Genomic DNA, 12,090 nt, shown 5'->3' with positions numbered 1-12,090 from the left:
CTTCTCAACCCTCTCCTGCTCTCTCCCCACCCGCATTATTCTAGTCGAATCTTGTGCCATAGGCTACATTTGTCTGTCCATCACGTATGTAAACAACTAGCCTGCCTGCTCTGTCTGCTCTGATTGGTGAAGTCATTTAATGAGCTAAATGTAAACAACTGTTGATTTCACAAGTTAAAAAAGAAACAGAAAGGAACAATATAAACCGGTAAACATTTTTGGTTTGAACCGGTTCAGAACTTTATTTTGCTGGTCGGAACACTGGACGAAACGAAAAAAATAGTGGTTCTGATTGGAATAACTAATTTTGGTTCCAACCCCCGGTTTCCAGGACTCTGTCTTTGGGTGTAGGCAAACAAGCAAGCCTGTGTGAATGGAATTATAGTAATGTACACAAGTCTATTAGGGCTCCTGTTTTCTCCCAGGAACAAGCACTCCTCCACAGCAGACACTAATAAAATAGTGTTTTGATGAATCCGTTTTATCCAACAGTAAACCTTCGAGAGCCAGGAGAAAGAGAGAGAGAGAGACAGAATGAGAGAGAGACGGAGAAACAGAAAGAGCTTTTTTCTTTCCTCTCTCACTCCCTTCCTCTCTGCCCTGTGATCGCAGAGGAACCAATTTCCCCACCATCTCTCCCCATAGATGCTCATAAACTGATAAAACCGCCTCGCTAACCAACGGCTCTAAGCGCCAGCGACAGATAGGTGAGTACAGTTCACTGTCTGGGGGATGTCTGGGAATGGAGAAACACTTGTTTCTGAGGCAGATGAGATGGCTTGTGGGTAGTCAAAATCATATTCAACACATGAATTGACAACATAGAATATACGCCTAAAATCGCAACCTATCCACTATGTCATGCACTACATTTGACTAGAGCCGCATAGGGCAGTCACATACTAGTGCTCTGGTCAAAAGTGGTGCACTATATAGGGAATAGGGCGTCATGTGAGAGGCAACTACAGACAGATTCAAACATACATCCTATTACTTCAGAGAGTAAATTCTCTCAATGACATTGATTAGCACTCTCAGACTGGTTTTGCAATATGGCACCAGGGTTGAAATAAACCCATCGTCTCCTCACGAACCTCATTCATCTACAAGACATGCAGCACCTAGGCTGAACAGAGTCAAGTGGCGGAGGGCTGAGAAGGGGATAGGAAGGATAGGATCTCTATTCAAGGAGGGGATCAAGGTACCTTGTACCTTACATATAGCTCTTGAATGAAAGCTCTGTCTGGCTAGCACACTAATTACCTTGAAGCCTGTCTCTGTGGATGTAATTGCTGATTAGAGACTCCATGGAGACTGGATTACAGATAATCCATGAGAGGGTTTGGAGTTCTGCATTCTATAATGGCATTATGGACGTGTGTGCATGCGTGTGACTGAAACGATGCTCAGGAATCTCAGGCCTGGGAAACATAAGCAAATAGGCATGCACACACACACACACACACACACACACACACACACACACACACACACACACACACACACACACACACACACACACACACACACACACACACACACACACACACACACACACACACACACACACACCATTGCCTTTTTCCATATTCCACAGACCCATGCCCACTTTCATGTATAATTTAAATAGCAAACAGTTTATCAGTTGTTTGTGCGGGCCAAAGCACATCCAAACCACCGGGTCTATTTTTACCCAGCTATAAAACAACAAAGTCCATTGGGTGAGGGAAAGAGGGGGTGGAGAGAGAGAGAAAGATCCCCTATAACCAATAGCTCATGGCAAAGATTTGGTCCTGAAGTATACACACCTAAACTAATCTACTGTATAGATCCAAGATGTGCGCATACACACTCATACACGCTACAGGCAAAACATATAAATGAATATTCTCCTCATTGCGAGTTAAGTTAATTAGCCAGCGTTTGATGTGAGAAAATGATTTATCAGACACACACTGCAACTTATTAAGGCAGAAATCAGAGAGAGAAAAATACAAACATTCTGCAATCTGCAAATCTTAATAAGGGATTAACACGCCGCTGGCCTGGATCGTAAATTAAAATCTAAATCCAGCAAGCAATTAGATTCTTGGTGAAATATATGGAAGTTTGTTGAAGAATCTGTCTTTTCCGGGTTGTTTTTTCAATGACAGACATTTCTGTCAGAAGAGTCTGGGCCGTTGTCACCCAGTAACTATGTGAGATAGTGCACATACAGTCAGCTGTCTGTCTATTCATGCACAAACCAGATGCTGGAGCACAAACAACAGCAGCTGAGACAACTTGTTTCTGGATAAAGGAAACGTGTGTGTGAGTGGTGTCTGTGTGTCTCTGTGTCTGTGTCTGTGTCTGTGTGTGTGTGTGTGTGTGTGTGTGTGTGTGTGTGTGTGTGTGGTGTGTGTGTGTGTGTGTGTGTGTGTGTGTGTGTGTGTGTGTGTGTGTGTGTGTGTGTGTGTGTGTGTGTGTGTGTGTGTGTGTGTGTGTGTGTGTGTGTGTGTGTGTGTGTGCGCGCATGTGGCTGACATATGGACATTTCTGGATACATGTGTATGGCTGTATGTGGGCATTTACTAAATATGTATTATGTGGGAGTGTGTGAATGCCAGTGAACGCGTGTTGATAAATGGTGACAGATGCTTGTGGTGTGTGTGTCTGCGTGCGTGCATGTGTACATGTTCCTGCATAGGCCTACATATATGGAGTATCATCATGTCATCTGACCATAGCACCGGATCCAATCTAAGTGCCAATGCCTTCTGGCAAACTCCAGGCAGTGCTATGGTAGGATGACATGAAAATAGAGCTCATTAGCCACGCACACCAGTGGTGGGTTTGGTCAAAAAACGGAATCATATGCAGAAAAGTACCTCATACCTACTGTCAAATATGGTGATGGATCTTTGATGTTATGGGGCTATTTTGCTTCCACTGGTCCTGGGGCCCTTGATATGTTCAACGGTATCATGAACTTTACCAAGCAGCATGACATTTCAGCCAAAAACCTGGTTACCTCTGGAGGCTGAAACTTGGCCGCAAGGGATCTTCCAGCAAGACAATAAACCCTAACACATCAAAATCCACAAATAAGTGGTTAATTGACCACAAAATCAACATTTTGCAATGGCCATCTCAGTCTCCAAACTCCATTGAAAACCTGTGGTGAGAAATTAGAGAACAACCGTTAATCGGCCGAGCTGATATATCGGGCCGATATTCGCTTTTTCTACTCTATCGGTTATTGGACCTTCTCTATCGGATTTGCTGATAGTCCCTTTACATAGCAAAAATGCTGCTATGCCAGCCACCACTCACCGCCTGGCCATGAGCACTGCACAATGCTGAGGAATGTATAGCTGGGAAAATCAGCAGCAAGCAAGCTCATTCTCCAACAGAAAGGTGCAGATCGAGAAATGGATGAATTGACACAGTGACCAAAATCAAACTCCTGTTGCAAATATTAGTTTAGTTAATTCACTAATAATAAGGCTTGTGTCGACGTGCCAGGATATGCATGAAATAAGAAAGCTAGCTAGCTATGTGATCTGTTAGCAAAGATTACAATAATTAGCTAACCTTTTCATCTGCGATGTTAGCTAGCTAGCTATATTAGCTACTATGCTAGCTAGCTGGCTAGATAAACATGGTGATAAGATATCAGATAGGAGCTAATAGCCAATGTAGCTAGCTAACATTAGCTGGTTATCATTTGAACTTGCACCATTTTTAGCAACAAAAAATCTGACTTCCGTTGTAACGTTAGCTATTTACTGGTGTGCCAATCTGACCAGCTGCAATCGTATCCTTAAATTGACAGTTGATAGTCGGGTTAGATGATTGTCCTAATAGGGAAAGAAGGTGTTTTAAAATGGCCAAATAAAGTTTGGCAATAGGTTTAACTACCTAAGAATCTTCCAGCATGTTTATGGACCATGTAAACTGTAGATCAGCGTGCGTGTTTGTACATTCTCACTTAAACTATGGGCAGATTAAACTCTTAGACATAATGTGCATCGTTGTTTCATATTTTTTCCTACCCTCGCTCTCCTTGTTAGATATGAGGGGCAGCAGGTAGCCTAGAGATTAAGAGCATTGGGCCAGTAACCAAAAGGTTGTTGGTTCAAATCCCAGCGCTGGTAAGACTGAAAAATCTACCGATCTGCCCTTGCGTGGTCTGCCCAACTGATCCCCGGGCGTGGATGTTGATTAAGGCAGCCCCCCTCACCACTCTGATTCAGAGGGGTTAGGTTAAATGCGGAAGACACATTTCAGTTGAATGCATTCAGTTGTGTAACTGACTAGTCAATTTCCTTTTATTATGCACATTTATGTCTTGGTAGCCAATGTCAACGGCATTGAGTGAGTTTTCATACTAGCAGTAAACTGCAGCAAGTGATATGAGCGATGGAGAGAGATGTGAAAGGGAGTGGAGTTACAGCCTCACTCTATCCAATCGTAGCAGTAGGATCAAGTTGCAACCTGCCATTTCTTGACAGATAGCTGAACTCGCCAATAGAACTGTTTAGAATTTTGTTCTGCATCCTGACAGCTGAAAAAAATACTTGTTTCATAAGCATCCGTGATCACAAATCTTGACGTTACGTTGGACCCATTTGCATTGAATAGATGTTATTTTATATTTACAAACTAACAGCAGTGCCTATAGGATGTCATTCCATACAGGCGTGACATGCTGGAGTGATGCTTCTATGCAAATGTTGTTGATCATTAGGTCACTTTAATAATGCCACTTTAAGAATGTTTACATATCTCGCATTACTCATCTCATATACTGTATACTGTATCCTTCAATATCTATTCCATCTTAGCCGCTCTGTCACTGCTCATCCATATATTTTATACTTATATATTCTCATCCCATTCCTTTACTAGATTGTGTGTATTAGGTTTTGTTGTGGAATTTGTTAGATATTAGGTTTTGTTGTGGAATTTGGTAGATATTACCTGTTAGATACTGCAGCACTGTCGGATCTAGAAGCATAAGCATTTCGTTACACTCGCAATCTGCTAACCATGTGCATGTGACCAATAACATTTGATTTGATTTGATTAGGTCCCAAATGGAAGGCAAAACGATTGCCATCTGTACAGTAGCACCATAGTCTCTGAAACAACTCAATACAGGCACACACTCCTATTGAATATGCATTCACCTGTATTGTGTGTAGGCCTATACTATCTTAATTTACTCAGTTAATGAAGAGATTTACAATTTAAATAAAATGTTATGTAGATAGATTGGTAAAAACAGTCATTTATTTATATCATTATATAAATGTAATGATATTGAATATTGACCTAAAATATCGTCCATCAGCCTCCTTGACCCCAAAAAATCGGTCATTCTCTAGTTTGAATTAGAGGACAGTCCATAAGCACAGACAAAGGATATCAAGGATCTGGAAAGACTATGTGTTCTCCACTCTCATAAAACATTTTAGAAAAAGGCTCAGTGTTGTTATCCTTGCAAGGGGCGGGAGCATGGAGTATTGAAAACAGAGGTAGGTGCCAATTTGACCTTTTTGAGAGTTTGTTTTATTACTTGTTAAACAAAATCTCTTTCTCTGACCAATTTTGTTGGTATAAAATATAATTTTCACATTTTTGAAGCATACTATATAGCTCGGTATTTTAATTATTTATTTTATAGTATTTTTTGGTCATCTTTATCAAGCGTGCCAATAATTTCAGTAAAATCCCTGAACTACACCTTTATAGTTTTAGGTGTTGCATGTTAATTTCCCATTCAGTACACCACTCATCACAGTTTGTGACTCCATTACCAACAGCCAGGGTGAGAAAAAAACACTCCTTAAGCATTTCAACCAAGAAGAATCGAGTTGTTTCCTCCAAAGTGGGTCGTTTTCTACCAATGAGTAGTAATTAGAAAACTGTCTGTCAAATCCTGAAGAGAAAAGATCGGACATAATCTATTCCTGAGCATTATTATTAGTTAGCGGGTGAGAGTGGAGGGGAAAAACACAAGCTGAATAGGAACACTTATCACTGTTTTTTCCCTCGCCTTCAAATTGCTTGATGATAAGCGTGGTTAGCGCTGTTGCCGTCTCTCTAACATCTTCTTATTTTATTTCTCCACTTATGTTAATGGATTTAAATCTCCATAAGATAGCCTCTGATACAACCAACTGCGAATGCCAACTCTTCTGAGGGTTTGACCGGGGGAGAAATGGCACACCGTATATACAAGGCAAGCAGGTACAAGCTCCGCAAATCCATTAGAAATGCAAAAGACAATACAGACTCAAACTTGAATTGATGTTCGACAACTCAGACTCAGGACTTACGGTATGTGGCAAGGACTACCAAAGAACACAAAGGAAAATCCACCTGTGTGGTGCCCACCAAAGCCTCCCTCCCAAACCAGCTGAAAACATTCTATGCTTGTTTTGAGGCAGACAATATCGAGCAGTCCAGGAAGACTCTCGCTGCTCTGGGGCGACCAGGTGCTTTCGCTCTCCAAAGCTGATGTGAGGAAAACTCTAAAAAGCAGCCAGCCCAGATGGCATCCCTGGCCGCATCCTCAGAGTGTGTGCTGACCAGCTGGCAGGCATTTTCTCTGACATCTTCAACCGGTCCCTGTCCCTGTACCAGGCTGTAGTCCCCGCTTCAAAGAGACAACCATCGGCCCAGTGCCCAAGAAAAATGACTATCGCCCGTCGCACTCACCCCGGTCATCATGAAATGCTAGGAGAGGCTGGTCATGGCCCACATCAGGGCCAGCATGCCAGGCACTCTGGATCACTCTAATTTGCCTACCGTTCCAACAGATCTACGGAAGATGACATTTCCAGGCCTATTCACACAGCTCTAACACATCTGGACAAGAGGAACACACATGTGAGAATGCTGTTTATTGACTACAGTTTAGCATTTAACACTATTGTTTCTTCCAAGCTTGTCACCAAGCTCAGAGCCCTGGGTCTGGACACCGTCCTCTGCAACTGGAATCCTGGAGTTCTTGATGTGCAGATCACAGGCTGTGAGGATTGTCTCTTAACACAGGGTCCCTCCAGGGGTGTGTCTTCAGCCCTCTGCTGTACTCCCTGTTCTCCCACGACTGCATGGCTTTGCATGACATCAACTCGCCGACGACACCAATGTTTTAGGCCTGATAACCAACAGCGCCGAGTCAGCCAATAGGGAGGAGGTAAGTGAACTGGCATTGTGGCGCCAGGACAACAGCCTCTCCCTCAATTTCAGCAAAACAAAGGAGTTTGCTTGCCTTGCTTGAGGCAACTTTACAGTGTCAGTGTCAGCCAAAGAGTGATAGGACCCTGGCTCAATCATGGTTAGCTTACACAGCCCTGAGAGATGCGTGTCAGTCAATGTTACGCCCGTTTCCTGAACACAAAGGGATGACTTTTGCCCTCTACGTCGGATCAGGATGGGGTGTATTTTCCCTCAATGCTAGAACAGGTTGTTTTAGTACTCAGCATGATAGAACTGTGTGTCGTTCAAACACGGTTACAACTCTGAGAGGTGAGTGTCAAGCAATGTCATTTAGAAAGTGTAAAGGGATGTTCAATCAGAAGGGGTGTTTTTTTCCCTCTATAGTAAAACGCAAAGGACATGGAAGTGTTGTTTTTGCCCTTAATGTGGCCCGTGTTTGATCGAACCAAGTGTCAATCAAGGTCATTTAGAACGTTGAGGGACTGTTTTGCCCTAAATGATAGAACATGATGGACAATTAATATGTGTTTCGTCCTATTTAACTAGGCAAGTCAGTTAAGAACAAATTCTTATTTACAATGGCGGCCTACCCCGGCCAAACCCTAACACGGACGACGCTGGGCCAGTTGTACGCCGCCCTATGGGACTCCCAGTAGGGCGGCGGTACACGGCCGGTTGTGATACAGCCTGGAATCTAACCAGGGTCTGTAGTATATGGTGCTGTGGTAGTGAACTTACCTCTTCCTGTGCTGTAATGCTGTAACTTGTCGCTGTACACCGCTTCCTTGGTGTACGCCCGTTTCCTGAACACAAATCAGAGATAGGGAAAGAAAAGTTTTATTTTGTGGAAAAAAATAAAAAAAATACAACTTTAGGATGAAAGAGGAGTAAGGAGGAATCATTAAATCTGTCTCGGAGTCTCACTAACCGAGGCCTGAAAGCGACCGGTCTAAAACTGAATCAGTGGCTTAGGGTTAGAGTTAGCTGCAGCGACAAATGAAGTGTAATGAGAATGAGCTGGTTTTTAATTAGAGATGTGATAACATCTCTGTAGCTTTTCATCTGTCTTCCTAAACCTCTCCTCTGCTCCTACAGTCATCAAACACCCTGTCGTGTCTGATAGGGCGCTGTGCTACTAACTGGTAGCATACGGCACTGCTGCAAATTCTAAATTCAACTTAAAGGTTTCTGAAGAGAGAGGGGGTGGGGGAAAGTAGCGTGGTGCTGTAACACACTTTTGAGAATGAAATTGGTTTGAGTCAGTTAACTCAGGTCAACTCAGCGTGAACGCTTTGGTCCACATGTGAAATGGACGATTCATAGAGAAATGTACTCATAATACAGATATGGAACAGTTACAGAGCCTTCACAAAGTATTCACACCCCTTTACTTATTCCACATTTTGAATTCAAAATGGATTAAATAGATGTTTCTTCTCACTCATCTATACACAATACCCCATAATGACTAAGTAAAGACATGTTTTTAGAAAGGTTTGCACCTTTATTGAAAATGAAATACAGAAATATTTAATTTACGTAAGTAGTCACACCCCTGAGTCGAAACATGTTAGAATCACATTTGGCAGCGATTACAACTGTGAGTCTTTCTGGGTATGTCTCTAAGAGATTTGCACACCTGGATTGTACAATATTTGCAAATTATACTTTTTTTTAAAATTACTCAAGCTCTGTCAAATTGGTTGTTGATCATTGCTAGACAGCCATTTTCAAGTCTTGCCAAAGATTTTCAAGCCGATTTAACCCAAAACTGTAACTAGGCCACGCAGGAACAATCAATGTTATCTTGGTAACCAACTCCAGTGTATATTTGGCCTTGTGTTTTAGGTTATTGTCCTGCTGAAAGGGGGATTTGTCTCCGAGTGTCTGTTGGAAACAAGACTGAACCAGGTTTTCCTCTAGGATTATGCCTGTGCATAACTCTATTCCGTTTCTTTTTATCCCAAAAATCTCCCTTGTCCTTGCCAATGACAAGCATACCCATAACATGATGCAGCCACCACCATGCTTTAATTTTTTTATTTAACCTTTATTTAACTAGGCAAGTCAGTTAAAAATGATGGCCTACACCGGCCAAACCTGGACGACGCTGGGGCAATTGTGCACTGCCCTATGGGACTCCCAATCACGGCCGGTTGTGATACAGCCTGGATTCGAACCAGAGTGTCTGTAGTGACGCCTCTAGCACTGAAATGCTCCGAAATGAGGAGTAGTACTCAGTGATGTGTTGTGTTGGATTTTCCGCATACCTAGTGCTTTGTATTCAGGACATAAGATACATCTTTTGCAGTTTTCCTTTAGTGCCTTATTGCAAACTGTATGCATTAGGTAGGCCGTCATTGTTGCAAACTGTATGCATTAGGTAGGCCGTCATTGTTGCAAACTGTATGCATTAGGTAGGCCGTCATTGTTGCAAACTGTATGCATTAGGTAAGCCGTCATTGTTGCAAACTGTATGCATTAGGTAAGCCGTCATTGTTGCAAACTGTATGCATTAGGTAGGCTGTCATTGTTGCAAACTGGATGCATTAGGTAGGCTGTCATTGTTGCAAACTGTATGCATTAGGTAGGCCGTCATTGTTGCAAACTGTATGCATTAGGTAAGCTGTCATTGTTGCAAACTGTATGCATTAGGTAAGCCGTCATTGTTGCAAACTGTATGCATTAGGTAGGCTGTCATTGTTGCAAACTGGATGCATTAGGTAGGCTGTCATTGTTGCAAACTGGATGCATTAGGTAGGCTGTCATTGTTGCAAACTGGATGCATTAGGTAGGCTGTCATTGTTGCAAACTGGATGCATTAGTTAGGCCGTCATTGTTGCAAACTGGATGCATTAGGTAGGCTGTCATTGTTGCAAACTGGATGCATTAGGTAGGCTGTCATTGTTGCAAACTGGATGCATTAGGTAGGCCGTCATTGTTGCAAACTGGATGCATTAGGTAGGCCGTCATTGTTGCAAACTGGATGCATTAGTTAGGCCGTCATTGTTGCAAACTGGATGTATGAGGTAGGCCGTCATTGTTGCAAACTGTATGTATGAGGTAGGCCGTCATTGTTGCAAACTGGATGTATGAGGTAGGCCGTCATTGTTGCAAACTGGATGCATGTTTTTGGTAGGCCGTCATTGTAGGAATGCCGTCATTGTAAATACGAATTTGTTCGCTAAAAAGCGTTTACCTATACTTGAGATACTTTTTCTAAACTCTTAACACAGCAACACACCAACATCACACAATTAGCCAAATAGTACATTTTCTGCTCAAAACCACATTTTGTTCATTAAATACCAACCCTACATTTCAAAATGCAAAAAAACTTTCTCTACATACACTAACTCTGTCAAAACACGTCAAACTCGACTCAGTATCTAAACATTCAGTCAAAACACTAGCACATGTTTTCTATCCAAGAGGAACATATAGTCAATCATAGCACATCGACTTTCAAAATACTAACAGTTGATGGCATTACAAAAACTGCATTACTTGTCATGTTTCAGATCTACCTGCATCAATAGACAATATGAAATCCATTGTTTTTTATCATTCAGTTTCCTTTTACTGTAAACCACTCTACATTTTTTGGTTGAGTGTCGAATGTGTGCATTTTTGGCAACATACTATCTAAAAGTGAATGAGTCATCTTTACTTTATAGAATGTACAGTAGGAAAAAATAGTAAGTGACAGAATTGCTGCAGTAAAAGCTTTATTAGCAACATGAAATTGCTGCCAGTGATCAACAAAAAAATCCAACACACATGACCTTTGGTTCCAAATGTGTAAAAATAAAACACAATTACAGTAAAAAAGGCACAGAAGGGATTAAACACAAAAATGCACAGTCCTGTTCTAATCTACACGATCTTCAGCATTTGGCCACATGTTCTCGTCCACATCCCATCTTATGTCGTCTCTCGCTATGCACCTTGGATAGAACCGCTTGGCATGCCTTATCCACCCCTGGCAGTCTTCAGCTGAGATGTCTCTGCAGCCGGCATCCATTGCATCCAGGAGGGACATTTGGTCATGTGGCCGATGATCATACACTTTCCACCTCCAGGCAGAAAAAAATTCATCAATGGGGTTGAGGAAAGACGAGTAGGGGGGAGGAAAAGGGAAACCATTCTTGGATGGGCTGCAAACCAGTTTGTGATTGCATGTGAATGGTGGAATGCTACATTGTCCCATGGAATCACAAATGTCCTCATGTTTCCTCCTGGCGGTTCTCTTTCTGCTTCTGGCACCAGTTGTTGGTGGAGGTCATCTTAAAACAAAAGAAGGCGCTCAGTGTTGTAGGGACCAATCTGGCATTTCTGCAGGACCAAAGCAGCACTCTAGACTGCAGCACACATTGTGATATTTGCTCCTCTCTGACCCGGCACATCAACTGTGGCACTTTTTCCGATGACGTTTCTTCCCCTTCCAACGTGTTTTGCTAGGTTAAACCCTGCCTCGTCTACATAAATTATTTAATAGAAGAAGCCCTTGTGAAATGCATTACTTACCTGTTGGTTTGCTGAAAATTCAGGATAATGGAAGCCACGGTTGACCATCTGAGATTAGGTTGGACTCTTTCACCAGCGTTTCTCAGTGATAGAACATGGTTTATCACATGGTCTATGATGGTGGCTCTTATTTCATCAGTGACAGCAGCTTTTACTCTCCTTTGAACACCACCACGCATTCTTACTCATCTCCCCCTACCTCTCCTTCTCCCTTGTCCTGGTCCAACTACTCCTCTCCCTGGTCCATCTACTCCTCTGCCTGGTCCAACTACTCCTCTGCCTGGTCCAACTACTCCTCTCCCTGGTCCAACTACTCCTCTGCCTGGTCCAGCTACTCCTCTGCCTGGTCCAGCT

The 12,090-nt window shown here is 42.5% G+C and overlaps 1 protein-coding gene across 3 annotated transcripts in view; it reads right to left on the bottom strand.

Annotated features, from left to right (window-relative positions):
* The window catches only part of LOC139560632 (ephrin type-B receptor 1), a 405,983-nt gene that overhangs the window by 36,342 nt on the left and 357,551 nt on the right, over positions 1-12,090 (bottom strand). For all 3 annotated transcript variants that reach the window (XM_071377579.1, XM_071377581.1, XM_071377580.1), the window contains one exon: positions 7,948-8,012. In XM_071377579.1, the coding sequence (XP_071233680.1) occupies positions 7,948-8,012 (65 nt within the window). The remainder of the gene's footprint in view (positions 1-7,947; positions 8,013-12,090) is intronic.

The sequence above is a fragment of the Salvelinus alpinus genome, chromosome 30 (assembly GCF_045679555.1).
Source record: "Salvelinus alpinus chromosome 30, SLU_Salpinus.1, whole genome shotgun sequence".
NCBI lineage: Eukaryota > Metazoa > Chordata > Actinopteri > Salmoniformes > Salmonidae > Salvelinus > Salvelinus alpinus.
The sequence above is the reverse complement of the archived record's forward strand: the minus strand, read 5'-3'. Positions and strand labels throughout refer to the sequence as shown.